Raw genomic sequence first — 22,994 nt, 5'->3', positions numbered from 1 at the left:
ATATTCCTCCAACATCTTTTTGGCAAACTCTGCCTGAAATGCCCTTTGAAATTTAAAATTGTTAATGGAGCATCCTGCCTGTCTCCTACCATTATTTCAAGTGAAGTTTTGAGAACTTCTAGGATTAATATTGCACTTGAAGCTTTTGTAGAAAAGAATCAGATTGCAGCATTAGCTGCAGACTGTGTCAAGAGAGAGTACCTGCGATTTTGTGAAAACCCAGAAGTCCAAAATGCTGTGAAAAAATTTGACAGGAAAACACAAAAATTAGATACATTCCTTGTCAATCTACATACAGATTCCAGAATGGACAGTAGTAGGTTGATTACATTTTTCCAGAAAATACTAGTCCTGTATCATGGGAATGCTGCAGTAGAAAGAGGCTTCTCTGTCAACAAGGAGTGCCTTGTAGAGAATTTAGAGGAAGACTCTCTAGTTGCTCTATGCAGTATTTATGATGCAATTTCTTTAGTTGGGAAATTATCTGACCTGGTTACCGTATTTAATCGCATAATGTCCGCCATCGCATAATATCCGCCATTGCATAATGTCCGCACATTTCTTTTTAAATACTTGAAATGGAATTTTTAAAAATCCGCATTAAGTCCGCACCAGACAAAGCAACCTTGGCCACCCCTTAAAGGCACAGTAACGGGATGAAAATTTACCGACGCTGTCAACAATGCTTTGACCTTGAGTTGTTCATTTTTCCGGAGCGGTCGCTGAGAGGGTTTGTAGCGTGGTGAAACCGTCCGTCGAATAGAACTTTGTTGAGCAAGACTGCTACATTCTTTAGTCACTGTCTTTTTTTTTTTTTTTTTTTGTGGTGTAAAGTGTTGTTAAAATGCAGACTACCTAGTAGAAATTTTCTGAAAGCTACTACAGTGTCAATTTTTTTAGGTTCCTAAGTTACCCGCTTCAGTCAAGCAGGGCAGGAGGGGACTCGCATGCACAGACGTCTGCCGGTAACTTTTTTTTATACACACAGTGAGCAAGGGACAGGGAGGGAGGCTCACCGGCGCCGGCTAATGCAGACATTAGACATCTGCCCCGTGCCATTAGTGGCCATCTCAATGAAAGATTAAAAAAATATCTTTTCACGCAAAGCGTTTATTTTGTGTAGGCTGGCTGCGGCTTCTGAACGTAAGAGCGCACACGCGAGTGAGAGAAGAAAAAAAATGAGTGGCGTCTTCCACTAATTGCCGGCACCCAATTATCTCAACACCTGTCACATTTCTCACGTCCGCTGCGGAGGGTCGCCAGTCACCAGCACTCTGCGAAGTACATAGTGTGCCGCCGTTAATATTTTTAAATATGAGAGAACAATTTTTTCACTCTACACAAAACATGTAAAATTTTGAGGAAAAAAATTTTTTTGGACTTCACCTCATAATGTCCGCACCCCATTTTTTTTGTCAAAAATGTAGCCAAATTACTGCGGACATTATGCGAGTAAATGCGGTATTACAAAATCTTTAAATTTGGCTGTTAGAAATGCATCTGAGAGACGACAAGAAACTCTAAAATCCAAACAGGAGAAAAAGAGTGCGGAAGAACAAGAGAAGAAAAGAAAAACCTCAGAATTGAAGGAACTGGAAATGTGTAAAAAAAGAATTATGGAGCAGAGTAAGAAGGAGATAAAGACACTGGAACTCAAGATAACAAATCTGAAAAAAAAGTTAAAAAGTAAAAAAAAAAGTGTGTTTTTGTTTAGAAGACTGATATACATAGGTATAACTTTGTGTGCAATCATTTACAAAATGAAGTGTGTCTTTTTCCAAGGTTTTATTCATTCATATCAGTATTATAGGCCAGTTAGGACTTTATAGACACTATTTATTTGTGAGATGAACATTAAAAAAGAGATGATTCATTGTCAGAATTTGACGAACTAGTATAACATCTACCTATCAATAATAATATATTGTTACGATCACGCTTGGCTGCAGTGCTTGGCATCGCCGCGCTCATTCGGCCTGTCTGCGCCCCCTTCCACCCGCATCCTCTCCCTGGTATCTCGTGTCATACTATCTCGCGACATCCTGACTTTCGCAGCGCGCACCTGCCTAAGATAGAGTTACGTAAAAGAGGCCGCACTGCGGCATAAAAGGACTCAGACATGTTTATCTGCGCGTTTTGTGGGAACCCGATGCTTGTTGCGTTTATCGGCGTTCTTTGAGCAGCCGCCGCGTCCTTCGACAGGACTCACGACGCGTTTCTGGACATTTCGACGGCGAAGGTCGCGCGATATCTCGGAGACATGCCCGATTGTTCTGGACGGGAACCCAAGGGCTATATAAGGAGGTTGGGCCAACCTTCGAGTTCAGTTCAGTGGGGAGTTCTCCTGCGGCGGAGTTTCCGGGCGATAGTGCCGCGGGTGCTGCAGAGTGGCGAAGTCCCTGGACGAAGGTTCCAGGGCAGGTAGTGAGTGAGTTCAGTGGAGTCGGGAGGTTCCGGGCGATAGAGTCGCGGGCGCGGCGGAGTCCCGAGTGAAGTTGCGAGCGAGTCATCGTGTGGGATCTCGGCGAAGGGTGTGACGGCGGCGGCGGAGTGCGGCGACGGAGTCCCGCGGCGGAGACCCATGACGGGTGCTGTTGCGCCGGAAGTGCGGCCCAGCGAGGTGTGTGAAACGAGTGACTGGGGAATTGACATTTCTTTACCTGTAATTAATTATCTGCCAATTTATAAGATTATTTGTGACAAGTAGTGGTAATAAATAAAACTGTGTGTGTGATAAAAATCTTTAATTGGGCTATCCTTTACGAACCCGCAGGAAAATCGTAACAATATGTAAGCCTACCGTTGAAGAGTTTTATCAGTGTAGGCAAATCATGTTGTAGAATTTTTTAATTTCAGAAAGTAACTAATACACAATCTTCTCATTAGGATAACATGTCATTTTAAATTTTGGTGGTCATTGGTAGTTTTTAGGCATAATTGTTATGCCTAATGTGTAATTTTTTTGTAAAAGTGTCAATTAGTTTAGTCTAAAGTACAAAGTAAATAAAAACAATGTTGCCATTCAGGTCTGTTAAAGTCACTGAAAATGTCACTAAAAAGTCACTAAAATTGATTTTGTCACTTCTGTAGACACCCTGCTATTTACATTGAAACCTAGAATTTACTATTTCCTGCAACATTGTCGAGAAAGCATATACCACTCTATTGTTGTTTCAAAACACTGAAAACCAACGTCATACTGAAATAAAAGGCCAGCAGTGTGTCATAGATGCGTAAAATAGCAAACAAACTTTTAAAAAAAAAAATCAATGTCTCAAATGTACAATTTTTGTACCGCAGCATCAGGAAATAGTAGTATCAAAGTTCAACGCTAATGTAGCAAAACTAATATTGATGTGTCTTACAGTTTTAGCTTTGTATCGTTTATTATCTATTCTAAATGTGAATAACAGCTTTATTCTTAAGGAACATACTCAGTGTATATTTATTTCTCATGTTAGTTTTCTTGTTTACACTTCAAAATATTTTCTTTAATATTAATCTTAATTGTATGCTAGATACATTCTGCTAAACGGAATTTTACCTTTCAGTTTTTCGTTAAATTTACGATTATCTACCTATTATTTGTGAGTGTCAAAAAAACGTGGTACATCTGCCTCTCACGTTCCACAGCAAGAAAGAAACTTATTTCGTAATTACAACCTCACAGTTGTACATTATGCCAAACAGACAGATAACTGAGTGGCAGCATGCCAATATAGGTTATGCGAGAATAATGTTCTGTGGCAAAGAATGTAGAAAAACGAGTTTATTGTTGAGAATAAACAGAAATGTTGGTCGCTCGTTGTCATGATCTGCATTTAAATTTTACTCCTTCAGATTCATAGAAAAACTCACACATTTGATGATGGTTGGGTGCCATACTACTTTTGCATATTAACTGAATAAAAAAAATTTGAAATAAATTTTAAAGATATGAGCTTTGTAATTATTATTTTAAACATAAAATCATGAACTTAATACTGTGTTATATCGCATAAACGTCGCACCCCTACTTTTCAAACTTGATTTTAGTATAAAATGTGCGATGAAAATTTTTTTTAGGTAAAGTTATTCACAAAAACAATACTCATTCATGGAAAGTACGTTTATTTTAAAAAAAGTGGAGTATACAAGAGCACGCCAAAGAATATATATTAATAAGTAATGCAACAAAAACCTTTCTTCAACTTTAAATAAATAAAAAAAATCTGTGACCTGAACGCGAGCCACTTGAATCTGTAACGTGAACAACGCATAACTATAGTCATTGTTCACACTTACCACGAAAGATTGCGGTCTATTAAATGTAGTTAACTCGGCACTTGACAGAGAGTGCACGTTGCATGAATCGGCGAGAGATTGATATTAGACTACGTGTGCGCGCTCTATATGGGAAGCAACATAACCAAACACAAATGATGCCAACTAGTGCTGACTACATTTTTATAAGCGGTACACCGCGGCAACGCAGACGAACAGATAAAGGTTATAACATTTAAAAACGTCTTTAAAATAATTTCAACATCAGACAACTTCGTATTTCCGTTCGTTAAATAAGTAAGTGGTAATGTCCAAATAAATATTAGATTTCTACTTTAATATACATTGTTTAATACGGAAAAATAACTACACAAAGCGCTCGGAATCTAATAGCAGGACCAAAAACATCATGCAACGTTTACGCGAGAGCTTTTTTTATCCACATTTTGATGCCCTAAAATATGGGTGTGACGATTATGCGCATGCGACGATTATGCAATAAAACAGGGTATTTTTACAAATGGTATGGTGTATTGACGATTTTGTGTTTAATCTTCGATCCTATATTACAGACACCTTCAGTATTAAAAATACAATATATTCTCACCATTCGTTCAAATTTCTGCTTATTCTCAAAAATTATTTACGATAGCAAAGAATTTATATATTTACTTTAATAACTCTACCTACGGTTATGTAGTCCTGAGTAGACAAATGTTGTTCGTCACTGATGAATTTATCTGATGGACCAAGGCTGCTACTCTTTCTTCTTGAGTCTAGAACTATAACTTTGCCTGGGAAATGGTAGAACTACTTCCTTCACTTTTCATTTGTTGAAGCTGAAGTTTTGCAGACAGTCACCTCTTGAAATGCTAACGACTATTTCCTTGATGTGAAGCAATTTCTATCAGTGTTATTCAGTGTTAGTCTGTATTGACTCCAGGCTTATAAATGCTCAATGCTTCTCAATCAGTTGATACTTAACACTGATATCGCAGAATTATCATATTAGCGTAGTGGAATAATATCAATCTCCTTTGACGAAAGTTCTGTGCACTTCTTACAATTTTATTTATTTATTTATTTATTTATTTAAATTTTTTGTTACATGCGCACCAACAGTCCAGGGACTTTAGTGGTGGGCACGACGTATACAAAATATACACAAATACATAAAGAAACAAGAAACAAAGGACAAGACATCCATACACACAGACAACACAAGGACAAATACAAATATAATACTTAAAATAATAATTAGTACAAAGTGGTAAGATAGTAAGCAGCAAGACATAAAATTTAATAGAGTACAATAATGTAAACGTGAAAGAGAAAAAATACTGACTATAATTAGTATGAGGATATAAATTACATTAAATACTTTAACATAGCTCTGTACACAATTAATTTGACTTGGTGTTGTGTCTATTATAGTTTTTAACGAGTCTATAAATAAGATCATTTTTGTTATAAATAGTACATAAACTAGAAAAGAGGCGAGAATTGAATCGGGGGATTCTCAATCCGGTGTTCTCAAGAATATAGCTACATTTAATTTTATAGTTATAAATGTTATGTACAAAAAGATAGTCCAAATGGGCTCTACGGTCTGCTAGAGGAATAAGTTTGGGATGCGGAAAACCTCTATGAATTATTAGTTGAGACAATTTGTTTTGTAAATTTTCTAGTTTCTCAATATCAGTCGACCCAATGTCATTCCAGATAGTTGAACAGTATTCTAATTTAGATCGAATTAATGCCAAGTAAAGAGAAATAATTGAATCAGAATTGGTAGCATAATGAGTGATATATTTTATAATAGCAAATGTTCTTTTTGAAATGGAGTTTAAGTAGTCGATTTGTTTATGAAAAAATAATTTTGAATCTAGAAAGACACCAAGGTCTTTTATAATGAAAGTTTTTGAGATTGGGTTACTATTCAGAATGTAATTATAAACTATAGGGTTATATTTCCTAGTAAAGGATATTACCTTAGTTTTACTATCGTTAAGATTGACCAAGTTTAGAAGACACCAATTATTGATTTCATTAATGTCCCTTTGTAGAAGAGCGCAATCATTGACTGTCGATATTATTTTAGAGATTTTCAGATCGTCAGCAAAGAGTACACCAGTTGAGTAATTAAGGACCATGGTAATGTCATTTATAAATATATTGAAGAGGAGAGGTGAGAGAGTGGCACCTTGTGGTACTCCAGAACTAGCATGGTGTAAAGAGGATTTATGGTTATTGACAGATACAAAGAAATATCTATTATTGAGATAGCTAGAAAACCAGTTCAAGTAGTTAGTACAAAAACCAAAGTCTGATAGTTTTTTTAAAAGTAGCGAATGGTTTACTGTATCGAATGCTTTGGCTAGATCAAAATAACAGGCATCTGCCTGACCTCTGTTAGTAACTACATTATGGATTGGGTTAAGAAAAGTAATTAGGTTAGTAGTGGTGGACATTCCAGATCTGAAACCGTGCTGAGTGGCTGATAATTTATTTTGAAGTTGAAAATTTAAAACTTTGTGTATAATTTTTTCAAATATTTTTGCGAAGCCATTAAGTAAAGATATTGGTCTGTAGTTTGACACAATCAATTTAGAGCCATGTTTGTGTATCGGAATGACCTTTGCTATTTTCCATTTGTCAGGGAAAACTTGAGAATGCAAACTGGTGTTAAAGATATGATAAAGAAGAGGAACTAATAAGTACGAACAGCCTTTTAAGATAAAATTAGGGATGCCATCTGGGCCGGTGGATTTGGATGACTTGAGAGCCTTGATGCCCCATAGAATAAGGGATTCGGAAATGTAGCACATAGGAATAGAATCCGAGGACATGTTTGAAGACGTCACATTATTGGTTGAAGTCTTGTAGACACTGGAAAAATATTGTGCAAAAACATTAGATAAAACATTTGGATCATCACAAATATCATCATTGATTTTTAAAGAATATTGTTCATAGTAACCATCTTTCATTAATTTAACATACTTCCAGAATTTCTTTGGATTTTTCTTGATGTTGTTATTAGTAGAGCGGATCCAATTAATTTTATCACGTTTTATATAAGATTTTGCCATTTTGCGAAAATGTGAAAACTGTAAATAATAATAAGGATTGTTGGATCGTTTATAAAGTTTGTGAAAATGTTTTTTTGATTTTAATGCTTGAATTAAGTCATTAGAAAACCATAATGGATATTTGGGTAATTTTTTAGAAATTAGTGGTATAAATATGTTCATATTGTCAGTTATACAATTTGTTAAAACATCCACCTGATGATTAACATTGGTTGATTCATAGAAATGAGACCAGTCGTAATTTTTTATGGAGTTATAAAGACCTAAAAAATTACCATCCTTGTAATTTCTGTAGGGAGGATAAACACTTCTTGTGCTAGAATAAATTTCAATGTTAATGTTTAGAGCTGGATGATACAGATCTTCTTTGGTAAGTATTTCAGAGGCTTGCGTTACTGTACACTGAGGTAGATTTGTTAAGCATAAATCGAGAAGATTTTTGCAAGGTTGGGTGTGATTATATTGGGTCAGACCCAATGTAGACACAAAATTGAGTAGGTAATTGGCTTTGGATTTGACATGTGAATGAGTAATGTTTGAAGAGTGCCGAGTGAGCCAATCAATACCTGGAACATTAAAATCACCAAGAATTAAAATATCTTCTTGAGTGGTAGATAGTTTTTCTTCCAAGTGTTCAAGGTACTCGAGATATTTGTTCGGCGAGATGTCCGGGGCTAGGTAGATAGTTCCGATGATAAAAGTTGTTGCATGAGACGTTTTTACCTTGATCCAGATAGCTTCAATACCGGGAAAGTCGTACATGTAAACAGGTAGCACTGATAAAAATTTGGTTTTGTTAAAGGCTGAAAGTACACCACCCCCTCTATTTTTCAGTGTAAGTTGAGGATTTCTATCATTTCTAAAAACTATATACTGGTCTGTGAAATAGTGAGAATTTATGTTGTTATCGTTGAGCCAGGTTTCTGTTAAACAAATAATGTCGTAATGAGAGTTTAAAAGGTTTTCCAGAAATTCATTAGACTTAGTTCTTAATCCTCTCACGTTTTGATATGCAATATCATAATTTCTAAGGAACTGCTTCACTGTGGGAAGTAGGATGCTCCTCCAGCATCAAATTAGATGTGGAAGTTGACGCCATTGGATTAGGAGGCATGATGGTCACTGCTGTATTGTCTTGATTGGTAGCATTAGTGTAGACTTGATCGGGATGTAGTTTACCGTAAAACGGGCTAATTAAACAGCCACTTGGCCAAAACACAATATTATTGATTCTACTGAAGTCATTTTCAAGTACTGATATATGAAATGAAGCATAAGTATTATACTTCGTTCGGAGTTTAGTAACTTTGACCTGAGATAAATTGAGTTCATTTGTGATGTAATCCATAATTTCTTGTTCTTTAACTGAGGCTTCAAAACGGGTAACAAACAGGGATTTAGTCTTTTTGTAGGTAGGTTTGGAGACAGTTTTAAGAGTGGATGTATTACGTATTCCTACTTGGGGTGGAGATTTCTTACGTTCTTGATCATGGGTACCAACTGGGTTTTCATTATGTCTTGACTTATGCTGTTTTTGTACCAACGTGAAACCTTCAGAGTCGACTCGCTGGTTGTTATTGTTGGAGTTCCTGACCGTGCGCGTTTCTTGCTGACCAGAAAGTAGGTCACTGCACGTGGAGCTGTTGCTGGGTATACTCACTGCACCATTAACATCGATCACCTTATTATTGGGCACTCTTTTGGTCACTTGGCTGTAAGATAAGTCTGAATTTTGCTTTATGTATAAGCTTTTTTTGATCTCTTTTAACTCTTGTTTGATTAAAGAGTATTCTTCTCTTGAGTCCATTAACAAGGATTTAAGCACCGCATTTTCACTCTTAAGCTCATCAAACTTAACACAGAGAGATTTTACCATATTAAATAGATCATCCATGTTGTTGTCTTGAAGTTTCAGAGTAAATGAAGGTGAATTTGAATTTTTATTCAGGCTGTCGACCGTATTATTTGACGATTTTTTCGTAGGCGACCTGAACATGGCTAAATTAGTATTATTAATACAGTTCACAAATACACCATCTTGTAAGGGTAAGGGAAACCCCTTAAAGTCTTGCTGATCTAATAGAGACAAATCAATATTGATAGTTATCACACTTTGAACATCAATAATTACAAGAACCGACTGCGCGCACAAGACACGTCTGTCCGGCTTGAACTCCCGGCCGACACTGTGAACTCCCGGCCGACACTGAACTCCCGGCCGACACTGAACTCCCGGCCGAAGAAGCACCAAATATTACTTACATCTTCTTAATATCATAATTCTTACAAAATTATAATTTTGTTGCTTGGAATGAATCTCTTCGTACAAATCTTCAAGTATATTTTAGAACCATGCTATGTACCTTGGTGAAAATTGTGACCGTTGCTGAATTGTAAAGAACACTAGGTAAATCATTTCAAGTCTCACTTGAAAATGCTTTTAGCCTGAATGAGGTGTTAAATCCAACTAACTGTTCGAAATGAATATTTGCTGTACAAAATACTAATTAGAAGTTCCAATCAAACATTAGGAAGTCATGTACTGCAATATTTGTATTTAAAATAAATACATTAATTATACTGTCTATCAGTTTGCTGATTTTGATTGCAAAGACTGTAAAAATTTGAGATACCGAAGGAAAAAAAATCGATAAAAAACTTGAATAAAAATATAACATTGATTGCGTAGAGAAATATTCCAAACCCTAATACTTTTACACTAGTTACGTTCCTGGCATCATATAGCTACCCTATATAGGATGTATAAAAGCAAATCTGTGAATGTGATTCTAATCTAGAAGTTTAAAAATATTATTTTTTGGTGAAGAGGACATCCAAGAGTAGGGTTTCGGTTTGGTATGGATGTCAGCCTTTCAGGTTAATATTAGGCCTGTGTGGATATCAGTTTTTTTTAGTTTGAATCAAATATTAAAATATCAAACTATCTCGAATACGAATATCAATTTCAAATAAGTAAGAATTAGAATCCCACTAAAAAATGTTGTTTTCGCATATAACAAATACATTGGGAAAGAGAAAGTAAATGTGTAGTGTAGTAGCTTCTGGGAAATTATATAATACTAAAGTGAAAGGTTGGTGGTATTAAGTCAGATTATGTGTAAAATATTTAAATTATGAAAGAAAAAAATTGTGTTTTTAACTATGCAGCAATCCTAAATTTACCTAACCTAATCTAACGAAACCAATCTTTAATTTCAGTTCCTATTCGCCCTATTTTCCAGAACTTGCTACGAGATGATACCCTCACATGTGCCAGAAGTGAAAAAATTTAAATATACATCAACAAGCATGAATTACAACACAAAACATAGACACTCTTTCGTGAAGACCATTAAAAGAAGTGAACACAATAGTTGCAATGACATATAAATAGTTACAATTAGAGCTGTACCGACATGAACCGGCAGAAGCCAATTTTCTGGATAGTTAATTTTTGCCAATTCATGATACGCTTGTTAATTTTCAGGCGATATTATTGAAAAATGAAAGTGCCTGTCATAACCTAAAAATCCACCAGTACCCGTTTCACTTTTCGTTCTACTACATACTTTGAACTCGTATCATTTCTTTGCTACGTGTGCCAGCCATACATACCAAACTTGAACATCCTTTGTTTTAATAACGTTCTTGAATCTATTACATTGTAAATAATTATATCACCAGATAGAACAAAATCTGGCTTTATTTAGAGGATGGATACCACTACCAACAATGGAAAATACCAACTGCTTGAACTGTAAATAAATGTTCATAATATTGTGACTGAGACATTTTTAATTAACTTACGTAAACGTTTTTAAAAATTGAAGAAAAAATAGTAACCAAATGATATAGGACTTGATATAACGTAAATTACTTTTACTGTTTCCCGTGCAAGGAGACCACATGAAGCATACTTCCGTATAAATGTTTATTACCGTAAATTTTCAGCGTTACACACATTAAGATGGTATTGGAATTCCCGTTCTTGAATTGTAAACATCAAAAAAGTCTTGCAATTTTTCACATTTTAAATTCATTTTTAAACTGTGTATTTTGTGAATCATTATATTGCATAGTTACCTATTATTAAATAATTTTATTTTATATAATTACGTATTAAATAATTTAATTTTCTAGAAGCAACTAATGGGTTGTCAACAAACAAATGAAAACAAGATAAAAACACGAGTGAGTTAAAAAAGAGAGGTTATGTTCCATTTATAATCTAAAATACACGTACATTTGCATTGCATGCTTTTCTTAGAATGAGTTATTTTGGATAATTTAGTACAGTTATAATTTTTTTTAACCAAAATGTGTTTTCTCCTGTATCATTTCGGAATCGGTGAACCGGCGACAATTGTATCGGCGTATCGGCATGTAGACAAAATTTGGTGGATCAGTACAGCTATAGTTACAATCACTACCACAATGCAACACAGTAGCAGCTTACTTGCTGTATGTATCTATGACAAAACAAATGTTGCGATTCAAAAACAAAAGTACAAATTGAAATAATGGATCTGGGTTCCAGAAAATTAGCTGAAAATGTGTTTTTAATATTGCTGAGCTAAAATACAGTATACCTGGCTACCCTCAACAACATATTCATGTGAATATACACGGGAATATTTATGAGTTCATTTAATCACTATTTTGCAAATACAAGATTTTAAAAAAATTCAAATTTGGCGGTTCTAAAAACATTTTTGAATCAGTATGTAGAGTGGTTCTGAGAAGTAAAACAAATAAATACTGAAGTGAAACATTGGTTAGATTAGCTATATAAAAACATTATTTTTTGCCTTATATATAAATTTATTAATAAACAGTGTACTTACAATAATTATTGTAGCTAACTTAACATAACAACTTTTCACTTCAATGTTATTGGTTTGATTACCCAATTCCCAAAAGCCAGAATGAAGCCAAATTTTTAAAATTAAACAATTTAAAATATCAAGACTTAAAATTTGTTGAAAAAAATAATAACATATTTTCCCCATGAACCAAACATATATCCTTAATCCTTACCACATAAAAAATGAATATAAAAACTAACAATTTGGACGAATCACCCTACAACTAAAACAAAATGGAAACCCAACATGGTAATGAAGCCAGGTCTAAAGTGAACACACTGTTGTCTTGTTGCAGGTGAAGCTGTCGGACTTTGGCTTCTGCGCACAGGTGTCTCAAGAGCTGCCCAAGAGGAAGTCGCTGGTGGGGACGCCATACTGGATGTCCCCAGAGGTGATCTCCAGACTGCCGTACGGGCCGGAGGTCGACATCTGGTCCCTCGGTGAGTCATTGTGTACTTCACGAATCCCAGTCTCAAATTGGTTTCTCAAATATTGCCTCAATTCAACCTCCCTGATACAATCATAGAGCTTGAGGATCAGGAATAATTTTGAAGACATGCTAAAATATAGAACATAAAGTTTTTTTCAGAAAAATTAAACATTTTGATGTGTATTTGAAAAAAATTAATGGTTCATGATCAAAATAGTTATTTTTTTGTTAAAATTTTCCTTGCAGCACTAAACAAACATTCTGAAGGAATTGTAACTGGTGGAAAACACATCAATTTTGTTCAGTTTCTGCAGAATAAAATAGTACAGGTCCTCAAAAATAAAACCCACTTTTCAGTTGTTACTAGAAAAATTTCCCATGAATATTGTTAAAGAACACTCACAACACATGAAGTTATTTACAAAACACTTCTGACAGAACAACAATGGCAGAGTTACATGAAGTCCATTGCTAGGGACATGCAAATTTCGCATTTGCGATAAAACAAATTTTTACGCGAAATTCGTAAGTTTAACAGGAATAGCCTCACTTTTACATAATTTCCGATACCGTGAATTTTTTTGCGAAATACGTCTGTTTACCATGAATAACCACATATTCCCGCCATTTGGTAACTTTAAAAAAAGTAAAAAAAAAAAACAGCTGTTGTCACCATTGATAACACCATCAACGTAAAGACTACACTTGCCAATGTTTTACTTTTTATCATTTACCGTGTTTTCTCGTATAATCATCGCACATTTGAATCTAAAATCAAGTTTGAAAAGTAGTGGTGCGTCGATTATGCAGAAAAAAAAAATGTATTAGGTAAAGTTATTAATAAAAACAAAACCCGTTCATGGAAACTACCTACAGTGCTCTGAGAATGTTTAGCATTTAAGGGAACATTGTGATAAAAAAGAAATGGTTTGAAAGTGTCTTCAAAACTTAAATTTCTGTGTTTTGCAGTTTTGTTCATACAGTTTGTTATTCCTGACTATTGAGCTCTAGATTTAGAGTTGAGTCACTTGTTTAAGAATTGGATTTAAGAAAATGTTGGTTTAATGGTTCACTATTGCATATTTAACCAAGCCAGGGGGCTAAATGTAGTGTTTGATATCCTCTGCCTTATCTGGCCATACCCATTGTAATTCTCTCTGTCATTAAATCTACCTTCCTTTACCCCTTTCCTTCCCAACTACCGTATTTGCTCGTGTAAAAGCCCTGCCCGCGTATAGGCCCCCCCCCCCCCCTCCTTTTTTTGTAAACATTTTTGAGAAAAAATTTAAAAACGTGTTTTTCTGGGTTTATCTGAGGGCAGGGCAGCTTGGCATGCATCAAACAGCAAGCCACGTATTGTGAGCAGCGGGAGGTGATTTTGTAAGCGGCAGTGATACAGAGACTGGTATTATAGTTTGTCTGTTCTCAGTAGGACCATCGTGAGTCATGCCAGACGTAAGCAGTTAGTCCTATCTCAAACGACATAAATATAAAGAAAGCTGGACTCGCTGGCTTGTGTTGATGTGCAGTGTTGATGGAGTAGAAGAGGGGAAGTGAAGGAGGAAGAGAAGTGGGTGGAGCAGGTACCTACACTCCTTTGTCTGGTTGGCTGGCTAGCTGGCAGGAGTGAGGTTAAGCCACGTCTCTGCCTCTCCCCCCCCCTTCCCCCGCCGCAGTTCTGCCTCTCCTCCCTCCGGACTAGCTGCCTCTCTCTCCCTCCTGCCGCATTGCTGCCTCCCCCAACCACCCTCATTAGAACAAAGAAGCACGACTTGCCAGTCGTTCCGCCAGCTGTTTCATTTAATCAAAATCTAATTGGCGTTTAAATAAGTTGTGGCGGTATTTCATTTTGCTTTTATTAAATATTAGTTTTTCATACCTGAAAAAAAATATATTTTTTCCTCCAAATTCGCGTCGAGTCAAAAATTTGGAGAAAAAAAGGGGGGCCTTTACGCGAGTAAATACGGTATCTTGAATTTGCCTCTTTCTTTCCATTCCTCCGTATAATTATTCTGTTCGCAGTTGTGTCCATGAATCCTCTTTGTGGTCCAAACCTCCTCATTATTCCTTTTTGGGATGTATTCACCGATTTTTATTATTGTTTTACATTTGGATTAAACACACATCTGTAAAATAACCATTTTTTTTCCATCTTGTAGGCATCATGGTGATTGAAATGGTGGATGGAGAACCGCCGTTCTTTAACGAGCCGCCTCTGCAAGCCATGCGCCGCATCCGGGACATGCCTCCGCCGAAGCTCAAAAACACTCACAAGGTAAGTAAGGTTTTCACTTCCCGTAAACAGTTTGAGTATCTGTCATTACATTTCGTGTAAGAGACACAAGATTGTCATGATGTAGCTCAAAATGTATCTCAGAGAAGATTCAGAAATGAAATATGGGGATGAGATAGGATGAACAAATGAAAATTAAAATGGTAGGATATTTTGTAACGTGCGGCTGTGCTCGAAGTGACATTTCGTCTAAAGAACAAATATAGATTGGCCGTGGAAGCGCCAGGCAGAAAACAGAACTAAACACATTACCCATAGGGCCACAGTGCACGCACAACAAAATTTATGATTAACCTCCTTAAAACATGGGAAGGTTATGTGGATCGTGATCACAGGGTAAGAAAATAATAAGATCTGGTTTGGTTTATATAGGCATTTACTAAATCTTACTTAATGATTTTGTTGCTGTTGTTTTTGTCTTTACAAACATTATCCAACTGAAGATGACCTATGGCATTACAGCCGAAACAAAATACCAAGAAAATTTTTGACCTTATTTGCTATACTTAATACATTAAATCTTGTTAAACAAAAAACAAAATGGGGAGGCCCCGGGGCGAGATATTATACATAAGTAACAATGGTTATACTTGACTGAATCTTAGGTCATTTTGTCTCTTAACTTTACAGGCCATTGAATATTGAGCACGCAGGCTCTTCATAAAACAAATTATAAAAAATTACATTTACTCGTTAAATAAATAAAAAGTGTCCTGAAACTGGTTGTTTAGAATTATAAATGATTTTGTGGTTTTTCCACTCAGGGGAAAAGATGTTGAAAGCTGGAACTCTTGAGAAATTCTCCGATTGCAGGAAGCGATGAATTTCTGTGAACTAACTCATGAACTGCGCATTCGGGAGTTGAATTTGGAGCGGAATTTCTCGTCCTAATTCTTGAGTCCCATCTGTAACCAGTATTCCCAAAAATTAGGTTGGTTAACAGGCGGCTGATGTTAAGCTCAGGTGAAAAGCAAAAGGAAACGTGTGTGTGGGGCGATGAAACAACTTACCTAAGCTGCGGGGTGAAGTAGGTCAGGTCGGTCCCTGGAGATGGCCAGGTGATACGCGACGCGGAAGTTTACGGTAGCCATGAAGAATAATAAGTTAAGATAAAAAAACTATTTCGGGCAGCTAAAAAAAAATTAAATACAGCAAAACCCCTTATTTGCACTTTTCATGGGGACAAAGTAAAAAAGTGTAAAAAGCGGGAAAGTGTAAATAAAGGGAAAAGTATAAAAAGGAGTACAGTTTACCTTATTTAGAATTTTTTTCCTTTTGTTTAATAGCACATACTACAATGCAGGTACAAACACACTAACAGCAAATTTTACTTTAGTATTTAATCAATTATTAATTTACCACATTTGACAAAAATAAAAAAAGAATGAAAGCCAAAATGTTTTTCTGATTACTTCCTAAAAAATAAATTTGAAATTTTCTTCTGCTTGCTTTTTTAGCTGTTCAAGGAGATTATTTGCCTCTCCAAATTATAAATACAGTTGCAACCGGCAGGGTTTATAACAAATACGGGCTACATACACATTGCTCACAGTAAAAAAATTTTTAAGAAAAGGCCGCAAATTGATGAATATTTACCGTCAATAGCGCGCCAAACGCGGAGAAAGGTCATTGTACTTGGTCAGCTGCTGTAACGACGCGGCGGCGCATGCGCACTCTATGCTCCGCCCAGACTCATGACGCCATCAGCCGCCAACCAATAGATGCGAGCTTAGCGGAAAAAAATATAAGCTCCACCTCCCGTGTACCAATTTTATCCAGTTCTAATACCAATTTATTGGTATACGCACCAGTTTTCTCGCTGCCGTGACATGTTCAAGTTTACGTTTATCATGATGTCTTGATACCAATAATTAATTATTTACGATCCCCAGAAATAAATGGTTAGTTTAAAAAATATGGCGTCAACTGTACAATACTTCCCAAATTATAAAAGACGTATAAAACAGTTACCAAGACACCGCTCATTTTATCTTGTGAAGTTTATGTCTCGTACCAGTATTTCGGCTAAGTTGTGACATAAATACAGTATCAGAACTTACAAGCAGCCATGTTTGTACATTCATGAGTTTACGTTTTTCCCTCGTGCATTTTAGATTGTCTCCTGCTATAATTACTCGTACTTTTACACGCCTAGGCTTAAATTATTACATGTTTAGAAATAAAAGCAACTTTTCATGTTATAAAATATGTATATTTTGCTATTTAAAATGTTCATTGCCTACTAGCTCCACGGTATTTTCTGGTTGTTTATGGTTGTTACGTGACGTAAATAGCGGGATTGATTCGATTTTTGAGACGTAATTCGCGGGAAAGTATTGTATTGGACTATATGGGAACCAAACGGGACCTGAAGAATATAGTGCAAATAACGGGAAAACGTAAATAACGGTAACGTAAATAAGGGGTTTCGCTGTATTTAGTGCTAAGGCACATGGCCTTGTCGATAACCAACTACATGCTTTAGAGAAAGCCGTTCACGACTTTTCAGAAGCGTGTTGTCTCAGGCTGCGGAGAGAGATCCGCCCTTACCGCGTGCTGCCCGCCGAATCGTCAAAAATGGCGCCGGCTCGCCTAATTAAAACTGTCTTTGGTCGCCTGTCCAGGGGAGGGGCTTCGGGAAACCCGAAGGGAACCCGAATGGTTCCGATTGGAGTAGCCGCACTCTAGCGCGTTCTGGCGAGTGCGCACAGAACTACAAGCCCTAAACGACTTCTCGACTTGGGTGCAAGTCGATCCTTAAGGCCTGGCTTGGATAGGAGGGGACTATGCTGTCCTCTGGCGGAGAGGCGAGGGAGCATGCCTGGTAGTTGGCGAAACTCCCGCGAGATGTCGTGTGTGTTCCATTTGGGGCGCGAGGGGCTGTGGCCTTCATCCCGGGCATTGACGTGGCTGATGGGTTATGACCTCCGTGGACCAGAAGAAAAAGGGGGGGGGGGGGTATGACCGGTGACTGACCCGGCCTGGGAACAGGCTTGTCCGACATGACGTTACGTGTTTTTTTGGGCTGAAGAACGGAACACTGTTTCGTGAGAGGGACAGCTAACTTCAGCACAGCTCCAAGAAGAGGAGTTAGCATCTTTGGGAGCAGAGAACAGCTTTTCTAGTCACGCTACCGTCTAGGGTGAACAGCTGGACGCGTGACGCCTAGCAGGGTCCAGACGAGACGATCGTTGGCCTAGCATGTCGCCAGCAAACCTCAGCCTTAAACGCTGGGAACGGCGTTGGGAGCACTAGACTGCTAAACAAACTAATCTGTCGGTACACTCGACTGAACAAATCTCGATGAGGAATAAAGCAGTGGGACATCATATGGAAGATAAAATAAAAAAAATTTAAAAATTTCGTAAAATTAGGTAAATCATACATTTGTGCCTGAAAGTAGCACTGAAACGGTACAAGTTTGAAAGAAATGTGTCCCCTGTAAAACATCACACTATTATTTATTTTATTTATTTGTTATAACATGCTACCGACAGGCATTAGTCTTTTATGATGGGCACGACATATATAGACAATCACAAAGTTATCACTGCAAATGTATGGACTCCCCACCCCTGTATGCGCCATAGCCGGTAGGACATCCGCATATAACCAACGTACGAGAGTTGTTAAAAGCAGTGATAACTGTTGGATATATGCAGTTTAGATAATAATGTGTTGGTCAATAAGTACTGATTGTCTTTTACTGCGCATTATAAACATCGCACAAGCAGCAATGGCTGTATATGCACACTAACCGGATACAGGAGAATAAAAAAGCAGGTGTGGGGATACACCACTAGAATCAAGTTATGGTTTAAATTACAAACAATCACTAATACAGAAAATACAGACAACACAGATGACAAGAATTAACATGTAAAAAAATATATAAACATATAATTATATGTATTATACAAATACAGATATCTGACCGTAAAATAAAAAACATCACTGGGGCGATCTACCACCCCAGTATTAGTTTGGCACGTAAAACTAACGAGAACTGAAGATAACCCAAAGCCCAAAATAATTAAAAAAATATTAGTATAAAAATTAAACCAATGCAGGTGATTGAGACAGTATTATTAACATTTTGCTACGATAGAGAAATACCTACTAGGATCGTGTTTGACTACTTAAGTGTAGAACAAAAATTCAAGAGCCTTATAAAAAGAATATATATAAAAATCATTGAAAATCGTTGAAAGTGACCAAAAACTATACAATAAAAATAATTAATTGTAATGTATTTAATAATAACACCAAAGAATTTGGCTAGCAGGACCCAAATTTAATAGTTCCTTTTTTTCTTTCTATCTTTCTTTTCTGTTCAAAACATACAGTATCACAAAAATTATACTTTTTTTATGAATTAAAAACTTATGACCATCGCATCCAAAACAGTAAACGTCTTACACCAGCAAATAATAAAAATCATGAATCTGTCTTTGGGCCATTCGTACCTGTCATGTCTTGTTTATGGTCAATCCTTACCTTGTTTTCATGACATGAGGTAAGTCTTAACAAAAATTTATTACACTAAACAGTTTATATCATTAATGGTTTTAAGTTTTAACCAATTAATGAAACTAGCTTTCCGGGAATAAGATTACTCTTAGCTTACTACAAAGAAAATAAATTCAAACTATGAATAGTAAGAATCGCTGTTTGGCCCCATGGCTGCTAGACTGGTTCCTTGTGGTGAGCCATGGCTGATGGCTTCCTTGCCGTCCATGGTCTGTTTCATTGAGCGTTATGTCTCTGACACTCGGCTGCAAAACAGTAAATCCCTCCTAAGAAGTTTCACAAGGTATACTTAGAAATTAAGATTTACTAACTGGATTTTTTTTTTAAAACAGTAGAAATGTATGTATTTATAGTGCTTAAGTTATGATGCAAGAAATTTTCTTAAGTGGAAATTTTTTTAAGGGTGTTTTTTCTGTGTATTGTGTATTGCATCGGTGAAGTACGTAAGACAGGATGTGCGCTGCAGGTCTCCCCCCAGCTGCAGAAGTTTCTGGAGCGGATGCTGGTACGCGACCCCGCGCAGCGTGCCACGGCCACCGACCTCCTGCAGGACCCGTTCCTGCGGCAGGCAGGGTCGCCCGCGCTGCTGGTGCCGCTCATGCGCGCGTCACGCCACAGCAACTGCTAGCCAGCCGTGCTCCTCGATGCCGGGACTAGTGCGACTGTAGTTCGCTCCGGCTGCTCTCAACCATTTCAAATTCTTGCCGGTGTAAAACTGTCACAAGTTTAACTTAGCAAGGCAATGTCTGACGTTGCAACCTGCATTCCTCTTTACACAGGATGATCATTTAATGCCTGGAGCTCTTTAGAAGGGCAGCTATTACTACTAGTTCAGTAAGAATTGCTGTGAAAACTCTTAATGCCTTCCATCCAACCAAACAGTATTCATTCAAACCTTCCTCTATCAGCTATGATATGCCACCAAGATTTAAGAGGCAAAATTTTGTGGAAGTATTTATTTAATTTAAAAAAAAAAATTAATACTCACAATATTATTATTATTATTATTATTATTATTATTATTATTATTAATGTCTTGCACAGTGGGAGTTGAAAACAAGAAGAAATTTTTGTTCTTAATTTTGAAATGTAATTTAAGTAACAACTGTGTAGTATTTTATATTGGTTTCTAATATCTACTTAAGAATACAATTATTTCTTTACATAAATTTTATTTGCAAATAATTTTTAAAGTTGCAGGTAAAAAACTAACTCGAAATATTATAATTATATATTTTGTTTTTAGTGTATACATTATTAAAAACATTTGCTAGATTTAAATTAATGTTGAAATGATATGAGATTGTGTTGCCTAAGTTTTATTCTGCAAAATCTTGCCTCTAGGCTGCGAGTCCTTTTTCGTGGCTCTGTTTGGTCCGTCCAAAGTTCGTATTTATTTCCTGATGACGTTACTATGTTAGTGTTTTACTGTTAAATGAAATGCTGTGGTAACCATCGATGGTAACATATCTTCTGTCTAGCTTTAAATAATCACCATATTGTGTTGCAAGGTATGCAAATCTTTGTAGTGATAACTTTTTAGTTGGAAAGAAATAAAGAATGTTATCCTGGTTCATGTTGGTTTAAAAAAAAATTGTATTAACTGTTTGAAAACAGGTATGGTAACACTCTATTAAGCATGATATTTGAAATGTGGTCTACATACGTATCTATCTGTTGTCACAACTGAATAAGAAAGTGGTACCTTTATTGCCAGTTTAAAACTTAAAAATCAATCTTATACAAAAAAATTCTTACAGAATGACAAAAAATAATGGAGAAATTTGTAAGAAATATGTCATATATGTATTTTTTTTTAAATAAATATATATATATAGTTCAATTTAATGCTACAGTCATTAGGGTACAATGACATAATATTTGGTATCTTGTGATTTTTAATGTATTAAAATATTTCTCTAAGATAGTACAATCAATATTAATAATGCAAATATAAAATTTTACTACGGAAGCCTCTTACAAGTTTTTTAATTACTGAAATATGTATGCTTTTTAAGAACGAAAACTCGGTATTATGTTAAAACTTTATAAAGTTTTATCGTAGAGGTGCAAAATTCTTGAAGCTAATCATACAACAAAACTCCTTGGCAAACAAATTCTTAGAAGGTTTTTTTTAGCCTGTTTGTATTGTTTCATTGTATTACAAATGTGATTGTCTTTTTTTTTTAAGATAAAAAGATTTATGTCAATTTTTTATATATTGCTGTGGCTTTTGAGGTTGAGCTGTGCCGCATTGGTGGTGTGTGATGTTTCACTCTGCATTGCAACAAGCATCTTCAGAGTTCAGGGGGCCTGCCTACCTAGTGCACACACACACTGTGTGCAGAGCTTCAATAGGAACCACATAATTTGAAAACTGCTCAAGATATCCAAGTGTTGTCTGTTTACGAAAAGCATTTAAGAAGGTGTTGAGGACGGATGGATGGTTATGTTTCCATATCTCGTTTTTAAACTGTGTTTTTAGGAGAGTGAAAAGTACAAACACACATGTTTTCAGAATAATTTGTAGACATGAAATGCCTGGTAAAGATTCTTGAATGCACCCAAAGACCTTGCATTACATCTTTATCTTCATTTCTCCACCATATAACATTATATTGGTAACTGCTCAAATTGCATACCTAGTTGCCCTATGAGTGACTGTGTGCCAGTCCACAGCCTTGAACTTAAAAGCGATACCACTCTAGAAGCACTTATCCCGCTTCACTAGCACAGATACACCCATGACTAGGCTGGCAACTTATCTGAGTGTTTGGAGGGATAGGGCTGTATGTCTTCTTCAGCTAGCCAATCACAAGGAGACCTATAATGATGTATGTGTACAGCCCAACCACCTACTAGCTCTGAGTTTATTCTCAACCGTGCAGATGCCTGCTGCAATGCAGAGTGAAACATCACACTTAACACTTTGACAGCTCAAGCTCAAGCAGACAATATCAAACAATGGCCGTGAAAGGCTGCAATCTTTTTTTTTAATGACACAACTATTTAGTATCTTTCTTTTTCCTTTTACTATACATATACCAATATGTTTCTTACATAATTGTGAATAATAGTTGCAACAGTATTCTAAATTGTGTGGCTTACATTGGCAACGAGTGTTCTGTGGTTGTGTAGCTGAAAAATGTAATAGAGGAAATTTGCATTATAACTCTCCGGTTTCCAGTGGTTTTTCAATTTCTACTGTACTGTGGTAAGATTCTAAAGCAAAGGGTTATTATTTAGTGCGGGCCAGACATCTTGTAGGCTGGGCTCCATAGTTGGTTGGAAGCACGTTGCTTTTACACGGCCCACATTCCACATTAACTGTTCTAAAAACATCAGTCATTGAAATGACGCTGGTGATGTATCTGTGTACTGCTTGCTAAGCACTACATGGTTAACATGTTTTGAACTTGAAGAAAAATGCCATACCCAATAAGATTTTCAAACCTCGTAGGTCGTGCCTCATTGATATGTACATGCGTAGCGTGCCAACTATTACAGTTTTCCTGTTATTT

General features: G+C 36.3%; 1 protein-coding gene across 4 annotated transcripts in view; it reads left to right on the top strand.

The window, feature by feature from the left end:
* LOC134527776 (serine/threonine-protein kinase PAK mbt) overlaps nt 1-21,270 on the top strand; it is a 144,608-nt gene extending 123,338 nt beyond the window's left edge. For all 4 annotated transcript variants that reach the window (XM_063360712.1, XM_063360713.1, XM_063360714.1 and 1 more), the window contains 3 exons: nt 12,516-12,660; nt 14,810-14,925; nt 19,940-21,270. In XM_063360712.1, coding sequence (XP_063216782.1) covers nt 12,516-12,660; nt 14,810-14,925; nt 19,940-20,101 — 423 coding nt within the window. In that variant the 3' untranslated portion in view covers nt 20,102-21,270. The remainder of the gene's footprint in view (nt 1-12,515; nt 12,661-14,809; nt 14,926-19,939) is intronic.
* The last annotated feature ends 1,724 nt before the right edge of the window (nt 21,271-22,994 follow it).

Source organism: Bacillus rossius, chromosome 1 (assembly GCF_032445375.1).
Source record: "Bacillus rossius redtenbacheri isolate Brsri chromosome 1, Brsri_v3, whole genome shotgun sequence".
Classification (NCBI taxonomy): domain Eukaryota; kingdom Metazoa; phylum Arthropoda; class Insecta; order Phasmatodea; family Bacillidae; genus Bacillus; species Bacillus rossius.
The sequence above is the reverse complement of the archived record's forward strand: the minus strand, read 5'-3'. Positions and strand labels throughout refer to the sequence as shown.